Source organism: Elephantulus edwardii, unplaced genomic scaffold (genome assembly GCF_000299155.1).
Source record: "Elephantulus edwardii isolate Elephantulus edwardi_28Jun2011 unplaced genomic scaffold, EleEdw1.0 scaffold00192, whole genome shotgun sequence".
NCBI classification, from domain to species: domain Eukaryota; kingdom Metazoa; phylum Chordata; class Mammalia; order Macroscelidea; family Macroscelididae; genus Elephantulus; species Elephantulus edwardii.
Window position 1 is genome coordinate 1,300,099 of NW_006399942.1, and position 17,182 is coordinate 1,317,280.

Sequence of the window (17,182 nt, forward strand, 5' to 3'; positions counted from 1 at the left end):
AAAAAACAATGAAAAACAGGCCTGAGGGCCGCGGGTCAGAAGTCACCCACCCTTGGCTTGGTAACATCACTTTCTCTCAACTAGGCTAACTGATATCTCTCCATGTTGGAGTTATTGTTGTTAAGTGCTGTTTAGAAGTAACGACCCTATGAAAGAGATCAATTTGCCTAGCATCCAAAGAAAAACGTGGTTTCACCCTCTCCAAGGCAGAACTATTTGTTTCCTTAGTAGTCCATGGTATATTCACCACCACCAAAACTCAAAGGCATCAATTTTTCTTCTGTCATCTTTAGTCATTGTCCAACTCTTTGTTTCATAGGAAGTAATTGTGAAGACCATGGACTGAATTATGTGCACCTTAGTCTCTAGACTGACATCATTGCTTTTCAGCCCTCTGGAGAGATTCCTGATGGCAGATTTTCCCAGTGCAATTCATATTTTGATTTCCTGACTGCTGGTTCTAAGAGTGTTGATTGTGGAACTGAGAAAGCTATAATTGTTAACAACCTCAATCTCTGTTCCATCTAACATGGTGCTGCCAATTGGTCCAGGGTGGGAATCTTTGTTGTCTTGATGTTGAGATTCAATCCTATTGAAGGCTTCAATCCTTGACTGTCTGCAGCAAGCGTTTCAGATACACCTCAGTTTCAACAAGCAAGGTTGTGTTATCTGCATAACATGGGTTGTTGATGAGTCTTCCTCCAAGCCTGATGCCACATTTCTCATAAAGCCCTGCTTCTATGTGTTGTTGTTGTTGTTAAGTGCCATTGAGTCTCTTTCGACTCATAGCTACCCTATGAACAACAGCCCTAAACCCTGTTTTATCCTGTGCCAATTTCACTGTCTCCAACACACCATTACTTCAGTCACTAAATCAATCTACCTCATAGAGGGTCTTCCTCTCCTGTGCTGTCCCTCTACCCTCCCAAGCACAATCTCCTTCTCCAAGGACTAGTCCCTCCTTGCTACGTGTCCAAAATATGTCAGATGAAGCTTCCGAATCTTTGCCTCCAAGGAGCAGCCTGGTTTAAATCTCTCCATGATGAACGTGTTCATTTTCTTAGCAGTCCATGGTATATTTAATACAACATCACAACTCAAAGGAATCAATTCTCCCTTGTTATTGTCCAGCTTTCTGATGCATAGCCAGTGATTGAAAAGACCATGGCCTGTATCAGGTGCACCTTAGTCTCCAGAGTGACAACATTGCTCTTCAGTACTTTGGAAAAAATCTCTAACAACAGACTTTTCTACCACAATATGTTGTTTAATTTCCTGGCTGCTGGTGTCTAGAGTGCTGACTGTGGAGTCAAGCAAACTAAAGTTGGTAACAATCTCAATCTCTTCACCATTCAATCTGATGCTGCCAATTGGCCCAGTGGTGACAGTTTTTGTCTTCTTGATATTGAGCCTCAATCCATTTTGGAGGCTGTAGCCCTTGACCTTCTGCAGCAGATGCTTCAGGTTCTCCTCAGTTTCAGCAAGTATGGTTGTGTCATATGCATAATGCAGATTGTTAATGAATCTTCCACCAATCCTAATGCCACTCTTCTCACACAGCCCAGCCTCCCATATAATCTATTCTGCATAGAAATTTGACAAGGTATGGAGATAGGATACATTCCTGGCATACACCCTTCTCAATTTTGAACCATGTAGTGTTTCCTTGGTCTGTTCTGACGACTGCCTCCTGGTCCAAGTACAGGTTTCACATTAGCATGATCAAGTGATCTGAGATTTCCATTCTTCTCAGAGTAAGCCACAGTTTTTTGTGATCCACACAAAAGCCTTTGCATTATCCATGAAACACAGATCAGCATTCCTCTGGTACTCCCTGCTTTCAGCCAAGATCCATCTAATATTAGCTAAAATATCCCTAGTACCATGATTCCCTTTTAAGCCAGCCTGCACTTCTGGAAATTCTCTGTTGATGTGTTATTCTAGTTGCTTTTGGATAATCTTTAGAAGAATATTGCTTGCATGTGATATCAATTATATTGTTTGATAATTTCCATACTCTGCATGTCACCTTTCTTTGGAATGGGAACAAATATGGATCTCTCCTAGTCAGTTGGCCAAGTGGTTGTCCTACATATTTTTTGACAAAACATGGTATAATAATGTTAAAATATATTGTAAAAATAAATGCTATTAAGATAAATTATAAAATTATTAAGGTTATTATTGATTTAAGGTAATAGAATATTGATGTTTCACCTTTGTGAAAATGTTTAGATCTGTCATATAAAGAAATCTGGATAGTGTAGATTTAAAAAGAGTGTAAATACCACATTGGCCAGTTAGCCAATTAGATATACTAAAAGAAAAATATTTGGCCCGAAAATTTGTTTGATGAAAGTAATAGAATTTGGTATAAAGCATGGAGCTTAGCCTAGGGAAGATTAAGTTCCACTCAACACTCTTTTTAGATTTGCATTTAATGAATTTAGAGATACTTCTTGAGCTTTTGGTTGGAGAGATCTGCATTTAGAAGAAGGGAAAGCAGGAAGAGGGAGAGAGAAATAAAAAAAAAAAGACTGACTTTTTTAATTATTAAGTTTAAGATATGAGTATGTGTCATCAGAAGCCATGGATCTATTCCAGTCAGCTAAGTAGGTACTTTTTAGAAAAAAAAATTTGCTGTCTAGCTTGACCACAAAAGACCCCTTAAACTCAAGCAAAAGGGAGGATCTGAGCAGCTTGAGGAGCCACTCCCAGAAGGGAACAACAGGCTTCCTCCTCTGTCATTAAGGTACTTTGGGGAATAAACTGGCTATATAGGTGCTTCACAAAACATTGTTACACCCTGTGTAATTTTATAGTTACAACAGCCTAATATCTACTAAGAAAAGACTCCTATAACGTCAAGAAAGCAGCAATCCACATCATGGAAAAACAAAATAACTCATATCCTAAAAAAAGCAGACATAATGAATACACCAGATAGAGAGAACCAGAAGAAATATATTGATGTAGAGTGATTTGATCAGCTATGGGGAAAGATACAAATGTGGGAAGAAATAATGTAAGTCAATAAGAGAGGAAATATCTCAGAGACAACAGTCCAAAGAAGTATATGGATGAGGAGAAACTTTAAAAGCTATGGACAAAAACACAAAAGATGGAAGAAAAAAATTGATAGAATAGACAAAGAGGTACAAGAACTTAAAAGAATCATCACAGGACAGAGAGGGTATAAGCCGACACAATAGTGGAAATAACAAAAAAGCAGGAAAATGCAATCCAGAATATTAAGATCAAAATGGCAGAAGCGTCCAGCATTCCAGTAGGATAAAAGCGTAGAACTGAAGAGATGGAATAGAGGGCCAGTGAGCTGAAAGACATGAGCCTCACTAGACACATACTAGAAGAAAAATCAGAGATGAGTCATAGAAACTGAAGAAAACATTAGAACCATGTGGGACAACATCAAATGGAATAACAAATGTATGACTGGAATTCCAGAAAAGGGGAATAACAGGGAAATCACTAAAAAGATTGTGGAAGAAGTACTAGGAGAAAACTTTCCAAGTATTTTGAAGAATGGGGAAATCCACATTCAAGAAACACGGAGAATGTCAAATAGACTAGACCCCCAAAAGAAAAACATCAAGATATAGCATAGTCAAATTCTCCAAATTAAAAGATAAAGATAGAATTCTAAAACCAACAGCCCCCCTAAAAAAAAAAAAACAACCAAAAAGTTACTTGCAAAGGGGAAGCAATTAGATAAAGTTCAGATTTCTCAGCAGAAACCATATGAGCCAGAAAGGTAATGGGATGCCAAATAAAGAAAGTAGAAAGATTAAAACTGTCAACCAGGGATCCAGCAAAGCCTCCGTCAAATATGAAGGAGAAATTCGATTCATTGCAGAAAAGAAGGAAATGAAGGAATTGGGGGAAAAGAAGACCAAAATTATAAGAAATTTTAAGTGAAGTCCTACACACAGAGACATCAAAGTACGTGGGCCACAGTAACCAGAAATAACAGAAACAAAAAACAAGCAAACAAACAAACAAAAACACACAAACATGGCAAAAATAAAACCTGGCCTGACAATAATCACACTTAATGTGAACAGACTAAATGAATCCATTAAGAGAAAAAGAGTATCAGAATAGATAAAAAACCAAAGCCCATTATATGTTGTCTATAAGACACACATCTAAATAAGAAGAGAAAGAGAGATTCAAAATCAAAGGCTGGGCAAAACATACCAAGCAAATGGCAATCTCCAGAGTTCAGGAGTGACAATATTAATCTCTGATAAAATAGATTTCAGAATGAAAACCACCATCAAAAATAAGGAAGTGCATTACATACTGATTATAGGTACAATAGATCAAGAAGATATAACCTTGGTCAACATTTATGCACCAAAAAATAGACCTGTAAAATATATAAAACAGCAGTTAACAGAATTGAAGAGAGAAATAGACAGTGCCACAATAATGATAGGAGATTTCAACACACCACTATAACCAAAGGATCGGTTAACTGAAAGGAAACTTAACAAAGATGAAGAAGATCTAAACTACACAAGATCTAAACTACACAATCAGATAATTCAACCTTGTGGATGTATTCAAGGTACTGCACCCAACCAAAACACCATAAACTTTCTTCTTATGTGCTTCAGGTACTTTCTTTAGACTTGATCATATATTAGGACACAAAGCAAGCCTCAAAAAATTAAAAAGCATCGAAATAATACAAAGTAGTTTCTCAGAACACAATGCTATAAAACTAGAAATTAACGATGGGAGAGAGAGTAAAGCTTACAAAACCACTCAGGTGGAAATTAAATAACTCTCTGCTAAACATGATAGGGTTATAAAAGAAATAAAGAATGAAATTAAAAATTCCTTGAAATAAATGATAATGAAAATACAACTTATCAAAACCTTTGGGACACAGTAAAGGCAGTCTTCAACGGGCAGTTCACAGTAATAGATACATGCATTAAAAATGAAGATAGAAGAATTGATGATCTAACTCAACAATTTCTGCAAATGGAAAAAGAAGAACAATCTAATCCTACAACCTGTAGAAGAAAAGAAATTATAAGGACAAGAGCTGAAATCAGTGAGATAGAAAACAGAAAAACAGTTGAAACCACCAATAAGACAGGAGCTAGTTTTTCAAATGGGTCAATAAAATTGACAGACCACTGGCAAATTTAACAAAAAAGAAAGAAAGAGAAGACACAGATAACTTGATTAAGAAATGATAGAGGTGATACCACAACAGAATTAGAGGAAATTAAATCAATAATATCAGAATACTACAAAAAGCTATACTCTGATAAGCTTGAAAACCTAAAGGAAATGGACAAATTCCTTGAAATGCATCCCTTCCCCAGACTGACAAAGACAGTTATAGAATACTTGAACAGAGTCATCACAAAAGAAGAAATTGAAAAGGTAACAAAAAATACTGCCTTGTAAGAAAAGTCATTGTCCAGATATCTGCACAGCTGAATTCTACCAAACATTCAGAGAGGATTTATCACCAATTCTACTTAAATTATTCCAAAAAAGATTGAAAAAGAACAAACACAGTCAGTCATTCTATGAAGCACGCATAACCCTAATACAAAAACCAGGCCAAGATCTTACCAGTAAAGAAAAATATAGACCAGTATCTCTCATAAATATAGATGCAAAAATCCTTAACAAAATCCTAGACAATAGAATCCAAAAGCATATCAAAAAATAATTCACCATGACCGAGTGGATTTCAGAACAGGTATGCAAGGATAGTTCAATATAAGAAAAACAATCAACATAATTCACTATATTAACAAAGTAAATAACAAGAATCATATCATCTTAGCAGTAGACACAGAAAAAGCATTTGGCAAAATACAACACCCCTTCCTAATAAAGGCACTCAGCAAAATTGTAATCAAAAGGAATTTCTTCAACATAGTGAAAAGTATACATGCAAAACAAAGTATACATGCAAAACATCATTCTCAATTGACAAAGACTAAAACCATTTTTCTTGTGAACAGGGATCAGACAAGGACACCCAACGTCACCATGCCTATTCAGTATTGTATTGGAAATGCTTGCTAGGGTAATATGACAAGAGAAGGAAATAAAAGGCATACAGATTGGCAAAGAGATGCTATATGTAGATGATATGATAGTGTACAGACAAAACCCCAAAGACTCAACAAAATCAATTCTTAGGAATAGTTTGCCAATTTAATAGAGTGGTAAGATATAAGATCAATATCCAAAAATAAGTAAGATTCCTCTTCAGGAGCAAAGAAAACTCAGAGAAGGAAATCAAGAGAATAAGACCATGTACGATAGCCATCCACAAATTGAGATACTTGGGAGTGAACCTAACTAGAAATATCAAAGCCTGATACAAAGTAAACTGTAGAACATTTCTGCAAGACACAATAAAAGACCTAAACAAATAGAAAAAAATGTGTCCTGTTCATGGATAGAAAAACTCAATATTGTGAAAATGGCAATCCTAACAAAAGCAATGCACATGTTCAGTGCAATCCTAATCCAGATACCAAATTCATTTTTCGAAGAGATTGAAAGGTAAATTGTTGAATTTATTTGGAGATGCAAGAGATGCCAAATAAGCAAAATACTTCTGAGAAACAAAAGTGAGGTGGGAGGCATAGCACTCACTGACCTCAAAACTTACTACATAGTAGTAGTAACTAAAACAACATAGTACTGGAACAAAGATAGGCACATAGACCAATGGAACAGAATTGAGAACCAGAAACAGACACAGTTATTTATGGTCAACTGATATTAGACAAGAAAATGAAAACTATCAAATTGGGAAATGATAAGTTTTTCAACAAATGGTGCTGGCAAAAATGGACTACCTCCTGCAGAAAGCTGAAATAGGATTCACATTTCACACCATACACAAAAATCACCTAAAGGTGGATCAGAGACCTGAGAGCCCCAAACTATAATGTTCCTAAGAGACAAAATTGGATCAAACCTAGAAATGCTAGTCCAAAGTATAAAGAGACTGCCAAATACGGCTAGAAATTCACAGTCTGAAGAGGATAAAACTGATCAATGGAACCTTCTAAAGATTAAATCCATGTGTGCATCAAAACCTTTTTCCAATGGGGTGAAAATAAAACCTACTTCCCTGGAACAAACATTTGGTAATAGCATCTGAGATAAGACTCTTAAAATGAAAGTTTACAAAATCCTCCTGGGCCTCCACAAGAAAAAGATGAATAACTCAATTATAAAATGGGCAAAAGACACGGAAAGAATTTTTACAGAAGAAGATATTCAAATGGAAAACAGACACATGAAGAAATGCTCAAAATCGGTGGCAATAAGAGAGATGCAAATCAAAACCACAGTAAGGTACCATCTCACTCTAGTATTAGTGGCAAAATTTAACAGGGCAGTAGGTAATAAATGTTGGAGAGGTTGTGGCGAGAAAGGAGCTCTTTTACATTGTTGGTGGGATTGTAAAATAATACAACCATTCTGGAAGGCAGTTTGGCAATTCCTCAAAAAGCTGAACATAGAAATTCCATGTAAACCAGCTATTCCATTACTTGGAATATACCCTGAAGAAATGATAATACGAGAATTAGGGACAAAAGGATACTAGTATACCAATGTTCATAGCAGTGTTATTCACCATCAGAAGAGCATGGAAACAGCCCAGATGTCCAAAAACCAATGAATGGATTGAGAAATTATGGTACATTCAGACAATAGAATACTATGCAGCACACAGGAGGAACTATTTTGTAAATTATTACCTAACTTGGGAGGGACTGGAAAGCATTGTGTGGAGTGAAGTGACTCAGTCCCACCAGAACAAATACTGTATAAACCATTATTGTAGAATGAATATAAAGATCCAAGAGAGGTCAGGGTGGAAGCACAGGGATGAGCATGTGCAGGGAGAAGGAGGATTAATCACTGAGTTGTACAGTTTGATGGGTGGAAGAGGATCAGAAACTGGGAGAATGTTATGAAAAACATTGTATTCAAATTTTCTAAATAAACTAGTATAATAATAGTAATAATAAAAATGTTACAAAATAAATATTAAGGTATGAGTTATGAAATTGCTGGCTTACATACATGCTTTCACAAATATCATTAATAGTATATTGTAAAGGGAATGTTAACTCTTCAAATATGAAGACTAATGGCTAGAAGAGCCAGGGGGTTATTCTGTGGTGTTAAGGGTTTATTGTTTAAAATGGTTTTTCATTGACTTTCCTTTTGCCATATAATTAGGTAGGAACATGCGAATACAGCTTGTGTTCTATCCACAAGGAGACTGGCTGTTGCAGCCACTATATTGAGCAGATTCATTAGCAGATTTGGAGACTCTCATCGTTGGCAAAGAAAAAATAAGAGAATGTAGTGTGCCCTTTGGGGCCAGAGATTCTTGAACCAGCCAAAACTAAAGGAGAGCAGAGGCAATCAAAGCAGAAAACCAGAGACCTGACATGAGATAGAACTGGCCTTGGGACTACTACCCAATGGAATCAGAATGAAGACCTTATTGCCCAAGTTTTGCTGATTTTTGTTGGTTTTTTTGTTTGTTTGTTTTATTTTGGTTTTGAGGGAGGGGGTTAAGGACTAGAAGGGAGAATCGTAACTGGCAGGACTAAGGGCTTTGTAACACTTGCTTAAAGACTTTGAATTCTGAGGTACCAGCAAGCACATGTCAGAAACTGTACTAAGTAAATGATTGCATCTGCTATCACCTTGAATTATAGCTTTTGACCTCTTTAATATAGTTCTGTGTGATTTGGAAGCTATTACAACATATTTCAGACCCAGTGAAGCAGTAAGATTTATGTTGGAATGATTAGAAAGGAGTGTAGGAGCATGAGGAACATGTTTGATCTCATGGGAATTTGTTTTGTGTTGTGGATGTTGTTGATGGGGACAGTTCTCCCTTGTAGAGTTGGTGGAAATCAGATACAGCTATCTCTGTGCTGCCCTTGCTATTTCTATAATTGTAGACCCAAGTAAGATGAAATCATTGACAATATCAATCCTTTCTCCATCTATCATGATGTTGTTTATTGGTCCAGAGCTTAGAAGTACATAATTGTGGGTATTATAACGATATAATTTTATATACACAATTATTATTTTAATTTTATGCATATTACATATAGAAGAATGCAAATTATTAAATATTTCTCTATCAAGATCTATATATAGCTTTCCTTTTGAAACTCTCTTTCTCAGTCTACTGCCATAATAACTGAACATTACATCATGATTGCTAGTGTTTGCTTGGCTCCACAATCACCAGACTTGGTACCAGCAGCCAGGAAATCAAGAAACATATTGCATTGGAAAAGTTGGCTGTCAGAGACCTCTCCCGAGTACTGAAGAGCAATAATGTCAGGCTGGAGACTAAGGTGCATCTGATCCAGGCCATAGTCTTCACAATTGCTTGCTATGCGTCAGAGAGCTGGACAATGACTAGGGATGATAGAGAATTGATGTCTTTGAGATGTGGTGCTGGAAAAGAGTGTTGAATATACCACCGACTGTTAGAAGAAAAAAAATAGGCTCATCCTTGAGAGGGTGAAACCAGGCTGCTCCTTGAAGGTAAGGATTCTGAAGCTTTGTCTGACACATTTTGGACATGTTACAAGGAGGATCTTGAAGAGGTACATCATGCTTGGGAAGGTGGAGGGACAGAGCAAGAGAGAAAGACCCTCAATGAGATGGGTTGATTCAGTCATTGGGATAATGGGGGTAGATGTGTCAGAGACAATAAGGTTGCCACAGGATAGAGCAGAGTTTAGGGATCTTGTACGTAGGGTTGCTATGAATCGTAAGTGACTAGATGACACATAATAACAAGTACTCATTCTCAGAGTCAAATTATCAACTATCTCCTGTGTGAACTAAATTTCTCTTATATATCCATATCTCAATTTCATTCTGTAAATTTTAAACCATGATTTTTCCTTTCAATGCTGATGATGAGTCATCAGAGAACCTGGGATAATTGCAAAGAACTCAGAAATAAAAGTAGCAATATTATAAAGAGGTTGTCAACTTTAAAAAAAATTAAAAAGGACTTCATTTCCCAGCTCAGTGTTCCTTGTCTTGGATAGACAAGACACTTGAGTACTTTCTGAAATGTAAGTAAATTTGTAGAATGTTATTGAAGAATGGACCTGCACTCCAGAGTGTACCTTGCATTTGTTCTCCCAGAAAGATTTAGGGAGGAGATCAATTGGTAAATGTGTCTTCACAAGCCTGGGTGATGGAGTCTTTTCTAATAAATCAATACCTGTTAAAACATAAATATACATTATAAATAAAGTTTTCAAGGAATATACATTTATCATCTTCACAATCAACATTCCCATACATACTTGAAGAAACATAAAATATTATCTGACTTTCTATTCAGATTGATTTTCTATTTCAAGGGTTTTAATAATTTGCATTGTTACTAATACAAGATTTTTCTATCAAAAATACCCTTTTAAAATGTTCTGTATAACAATTATTATAGATTATTTAATACTCTGTTATTCACATTTTTTACAATTATTTAATTTTCTTATTTGTTTACTGTAACATTTTAGTGCCCATTTCTTTTTACTTGACTCCCTTATTACTTGACACCCAACAGATGCATAGAAAGTAGGGAAACCATGAGAATAGCTATGCAGCTTGTTTTATTTACCAACGAATAGGCAGTAGAGAGAAATATTAGTATTTAGAAGTAAATATTAACATGTACATAGTTGCTAGGTAAATAAAATAAAAATGCAAATTTCATTTGGATTCTTTTTATACCAACTCTTAATTTTTCTTTTATAATGGTTTGTACACAAAATGCATATGTGTTGTGTTATCATTCATATATACTTTGTTTCACAGATTAGTTCTTTCACATTGTATTTCACATGATCATTCTCATACATTGTATTTTATAAAAGTAATCTAAATTTAATAATTCTCACTATTATTCCATCTTTTTTAGGTCTTCAGTGGATTTTTCCTAATTTCTTTATACCTTCCCTTCTGCCATCAAACTCTGCAAACCTGTGATTTCCCTCACTGGCACTCTTAGCCTTCCTACTGTCTCCCTTCCACCTTTGGACATTGTATATAACTTGTGCCAGGTTTGTTGGATTTTATTTTTTGTGAGGTTTATTTGCACCTTTTTACATGTCTTGCACAATACAAATTTTGTACAGTAATTTTTTGCAATATTTTGGATATAATGATACTAAACAAAATTGCTGTTTACCTGATAATTTCATTGTTGTTATTATTGTTATGTGTCATTGAATTGTCTGCTGCTAATAGTAACCCTATGTACAATACCTCTGAATGCTGCCCTATCCTGAGCCAATCTCATTGTCTTTAGTAGTAGTAGTAGTAGTAGTAGTAGTAGTAGTGTTATTGTTATTACGGTTAAACAGTTTGAATACATCGTTTTTTAAATGGAAACATTCCCATTTCCTTCACCCACCCAACCAATCAAATTGTATGATCCTTTTACACACACACACACACACACACACACACACACACACACTCCCCTTGCTAATCCTGACCCCTCTGCTTCCACCTTCTCCATTTTGCATCCTCATACCTCATACTCATTCTACAATAATAATATAATACAGTATTTGCCCTTAAGAGACTGAGGTTAGTTCCCTTCCCATAATTGTTTTCCAGTCCCTCTCAAGTTAGATACTAATTTACAAAATCATTGCTCCTGTGTACTGTGTAGTATTCCATTGTGTGAGTGTATCATAATTTCTCAATCCATTCATTTGTGGTTGAACATCTGGGCTATTTCCATATTCTTGCAATGGTGAATAACGCTGCTATGAATATTGATGAATAATTCTCCATTTTAGTGTCAGTTCTCATTTTCTCAGGGTATATTCCAATCAGGGTCATATGGAATTTCTATGATCAGCACCAAACTGCCTTCCTGATTGGTTGTACCACTCTACAATCCCACTAACAATATATAAGGCTTCCTGTCTCAGCATATCCTCACCAACATTATTACTTTCTGTCCTGTTAAGCTTTGCCATTGTTACTGAATTGAGATATTATTTTATTGTGGTTTTGCTTTGCATCTCTCTTATTTGGCCGATTCTTCACGTGTTTGTTTGCCATCTGAATATTTCCTATGTAAAAAATTCTTTCCTTGTTTTTTGCTTATTTGTTAATTGTGTTATACATCTTTCATTATGAAACTCTTGTTTGAGACAGCATTGCCAATTTTTTGTTCACAGTAGTTAAGCTTTATTCTCATACTGTTGGAAAAGGTTTTTAATGGACACATGGATTTAATCTTTAGAAGGTCTCATTAATCAATTTTGTCCTCTTCATATTGTGCATTTCTGGCTGTATATGGCAGTCTCTTTATACTTTGGACTAGCGTTTCTAAGCTTGATCTCAGTTTGTCTAATATGAAGTTTATGGTTTTGAGCTTTACTCCCAGGTCAATCTTGAGATGATTTTTGTGCATAGTGTGAATTAGGATCCTGTTTCAACTTTTTACAGGTTGTTGTTGTTATGTGCCATTGAGTCACTTGTGACTCATAGCAACCCTATGTACAAGAGCCCTAAATGCCACTCTATCCTGTGCCAACCTCGCCTTCTCAATCACACTTATTCCCATCACTCCACTCACAGAATCAATCCATCTCATCGAGGGTCTACCTCTCCTGTGCCGTCCTTCCACTCTCCCAAACATGATGTCCCTCTCCAAGGAGCAGTCCCTCCTTGCAACATGCCCAAAATATGTCAGACAGATGAAGCTTCAGAATCCTGACTCCAAGGAGCATTCTGGCTTCACCCTCTCCAGGACAAACCTGTTTGTTCTCCTAGAAGTCCATGGTATATTCAACACTCTTCTCCAGCACCACGACTCAAAGGCATCAATTCTCTATCATCCCTATTCACTGTCCAACTCTCCGATGCATAGCACATAATTGCAAAGATTATATCCTGGATCAGGTGCACCTTAGTCTCCAGCCTGACATGGTTGCTCTTTAGCACTCTTGAGAGGTCCCTCACAGCTGACTTGCCCAATGCAATTCATCTCCTGATTTCCTGACTGCTGTTACCAAGAGTGTTGACTGTGGAACCAAGTAAACTAAAACTGTAAACTATCTCAATCTCTTCACAATCCATACTGATGCTGCCAATTGGCCCAGTGGTGAGACTCTCTGTCTTCTTGATGTTGAGCTTCTATCCATATTGAAGACTGTAATCCTTGACCTTCTGCAGTAAGCGCTTCAGGTTTCCTCAGTTTCAGCAAGCAGGGCTGTGTCATCTGCATAATGCAGGATGTTGATGGTTCTTCCACCAATCCTGATACCACATTCCTCCTCGTACAGCCCAGTGTCTCGAATGATCTGTTCTGCATACAGATTGAAAAGTTATGGAGACAAAATACATCCCTGAAGGACCCCCTTCTTGATATTGAACCATGTACTGTCTCCTTGTTCTGTTCTGATGACTGCCTCTTGGTCCAAGCATAGGTTTTGCATTAGCACAATCAAATGTTCTGGGATTCCCATTCTTCTCAGAGTCCAATTTTGCCAGCACCATTTGTTTAAGAAATTGTCATTTCCCCATTTGATAGTTTTAATTTCCTTGTCTAATATTAGTTGACCATAGACAGCTGGGTCTATTTTTGGATTCTCAATACTGTTCCTTTGGTTTATGTGCTTATCATTGTACCAGCACCATGCTGTTTTGGTTACTACCACTGTATAACAGGTGTTGAGGTCAGTGAATGCTATGCTTCCCACTTCACTTTTGTCTCTCAAAAGTGTTTTACTTATTTGGAGTCTCTTAAAATAAACTTGACAATTTCCCCTTCAATATTCTTGAAAAATGAATTTGATATCTGTATTGAGATAATGTTGAACATGTAAATTGCTTTTAGTTGTTGTTGTTGTTATGTGCCGTCGAGTCGCTTGCGACTCATAGCGACCCTATGTACAACAGCCCTAAACTCTGCTCTGTATTGTGCCAATCGTACTATCTCTGACACTCCCATCCCGATTATCTCAGTCACTGAATCAATCCACCTCATAGAGGGCCTTCCCCTCCTGTGCTGTCCCTCCATCCTCCCAAGGATGATGTCCTTCTCCAAGGACTGGTCAAGGATTGTCATTTTCACAATATTGAGTCTTCTTATCCATTAACAAAGCACATTTTCCCATTTCCTTAGATCTTTTATTGTGTCATGCAGAATATTCTATAGTTTTCTTTGTATAGGGTTTTTGTATCTCTAATTAGGTTCATTCCCATGTGTCTCAATCTGGTTAGCTATTGTAAATGGTATTACTTTTGTCTTTGTTTCATTCTTTGAGCTCTCTTTGTTACTATAAAGGATGTTTTGGATATTGATCTTATATCCTACCACTCTACTAAATTGGTGTACTAACCCTAATAGTTGTTTTTGTTGAATCTTTGGTGTTTTCTCTGTACCCTATCATATTATCTGCATATAGAGATAGTTTACCATCTCTTTGCCTATCTTTATTTCCTTCTCTTGGTTTATTGTCCTAACAAGCAATTCCAATACAATGTTGACTAGAAGTAGTAACAGTGGTCATCCTTGTCTGATCCCTGTTCGCTTTTAGAAAATCTCCATTGAGAATGATGTTGGCTCTTGGTTTTTTTATATATACTTTTCACATGTTGAGGAAATTCCCTTCAATTCCAATTTTGCTAAGTGTCTTTATCAGGAAGGGATATTGGATTTTATCAAATGTCTTTTCTGCATTAATTGCTAAAATGATATGGTTACTTGCTTTGTTAATATGGTGAATTACAATTACATTGATTATTTTTCTTATGTTGAACCACCCTTGCATGCCTGTTATGAATTCCACTTGGTCATGGTGAATTAATTTTTTATGTGCTTTTGGATTCTATTGGCTAGGATTTTGTTATGAATTTTTGCATCTATATTAGTGAGAGATACTGGTCTGTAGTTTTCTTTCTTGGTAATATCTTTGCCTTGTTTTGTTATTATGTTCATGCTTCCTTCATATAAAGACTCTGGGAGTGTTCCTCCTCATACAGCCCAGCGACTCGGATGATCTCTTCTGCATATAGATTGAAAAGGTGTGAAGACAAAATACATCCTTTTGGATACCCTTCTTGATTTTTAACCATGGAGTGTCTCCTTGTTCTTTTCTGACAACTGCCTCTTGGTCCAAGTATAGGTTTCACATAAGCACAATCAAGTGTTCTGGGATTCCCATTCCTCTTAGAGTCAGCCACAGTTTGTTGTGAGCCACACAAACAAAAGTCTTTGAACAGTCAATGAAGCACAGATAGACATCCCACAGATAGACATACTCTCTGCTCTCTGCCAAGATTAACATTAGCTTTAATACCTCTAGTATTGCTGTCTCTTCTAAACCCAGCCTGAGTTGAAGAAAATAAAATCAAATCTGCAGGAATCAAAATTTGACCTTAAGCCTATCCCACTCAAATTTCAAATCCATCTCAGGAACAGGCTCGGTAAATTGTGTTTTTATTCTCATTTGTTTCAAGAAATTTTTTCATTTTTTTAAATTTCTTTTTTATTTATTCTATTACCCACACATATTCAAGTAGGACAGTGTTCAGCTTCCAGGTGTATTTTCCCTCCTCTTTTTAACTCTTGTTGATTTCTCATTTTGTAACACTGAGAAAATGGTTTGTATTATTTCTATGCTTTCTAATTTATTGTGGCTTGCTTTGCAACCTAAAATATGTTCTATTCTGGAGAATGTTCCATGTGTTCTGGAGAAGTATGTGTATTGATCTTTTTTTTCGGGGGAGGGGATGCATTAGCCTTTATATATTTATGAGATCAAGTTGGTTGATTGTGTGGTTTAGTTCTTCAGTATCTTTGTTGAGTTTCTTTCTTATAGTCCTATCTTATCTTAAGAGTGGCATTTTGAAGTCTCTTACTACTATAGTGGTATTGTTTATTTCTTTATTTAGTTCTGTTAACATTTGCTTTGTGTATTTTTCAGTTCTATCATTTTGTGCATAGATGCTTATGATGGTTATGTTCTCTTGTTCTAGTGACACTCTAAGCATTATATAGTGTTCTTCCTTGTCCTTTGTGATAGTTTTGTGATAGATACTGAAATCCATTTTATCAGAGATTAATATTGCTACTCTGTGACACTAATGTGTCAAATGCGTTAATGGCTGGGTTACCCAATGCAGGCAGAGAGTGGGGTGGAGCTCCCCAATTAAAACAAGCTTGGATGGAGGAGTGGCATCAACTTCCATAACAGCTTGCCTCTGGAAACCCTATGAACCTGGAGAGAGGATGAAAGACACACAAGCGCTGAGGACTCTTCTTCATAGGGTCACTATGAGTCGCCTGGACTCGACAGCACTTAACAACAACAACAACAACAACACTGCTACTATTCGGATTGTTTGTTTTTTTCCTGGTTACTGTTTGCTTTGTGTTTCTTCCTCCTACCACTTGACTTTTAGTCTGTCTTTACCGTCACTTTTTAAATGTGTCTCTTGTAGACAGTAAATTGATGGGTTTTGTCATTTATCCAATCTACTACTCTGTTTCTTTTCACTGGCCCATTTAAACCACTCATAGACCATGTAATTATTGAGAGTCAAGGTTTTATTGCTATCATTTTGTTGGGTTCATTTTTGTATTGTTGCTGGCTACTTTGAGTCATCTGCCTTTCCTGGTGGCTCTGTGAGAAGGACTTCCTTCATTATTTCCTACAACATTGGTCTTATTTTACAAAGTCCCTTAGTTTCTTCTTTCTAAGAATATCTTGATCTGTCTATCCTGTCTGATAGACAGTTTTTCTGGGTACAATATTCTTGGTTGAAAATAGTGTTCTTTGAGTATTAAATATACGTTTACCACTGTGATTTTGCTTACATGGTTTCTGCTGAGAAATCAGCATTTAATCTATTTGCTCATCTAAGTTTTTTTTGTTGTTGTTGTATACCATCAAGTAAGAACCAAGATATATCCATCCTTTCAGTGGAATCTCAGGGGCAATTAATCACATTGGAGGAGATTGCCCATCCTCCCACAGAGTAGTGGGTGAATTTGAACTGCGTGCCTTCAGGATTGTAGAGGTACTTTCAGAATTCTCTCCTTGTCTTTGGTTCTGGCAAATTTGACTATGATATG

The 17,182-nt window shown here is 36.4% G+C and overlaps 1 protein-coding gene across 1 annotated transcript in view; it reads right to left on the minus strand.

Annotated features, from left to right (window-relative positions):
- Positions 1-17,182, minus strand: part of SULT1B1 (sulfotransferase family, cytosolic, 1B, member 1) — a 48,304-nt gene that overhangs the window by 27,790 nt on the left and 3,332 nt on the right. The window contains exon 3 of the mRNA XM_006896820.1: positions 10,200-10,297. Coding sequence (XP_006896882.1) covers positions 10,200-10,297 — 98 coding nt within the window. The remainder of the gene's footprint in view (positions 1-10,199; positions 10,298-17,182) is intronic.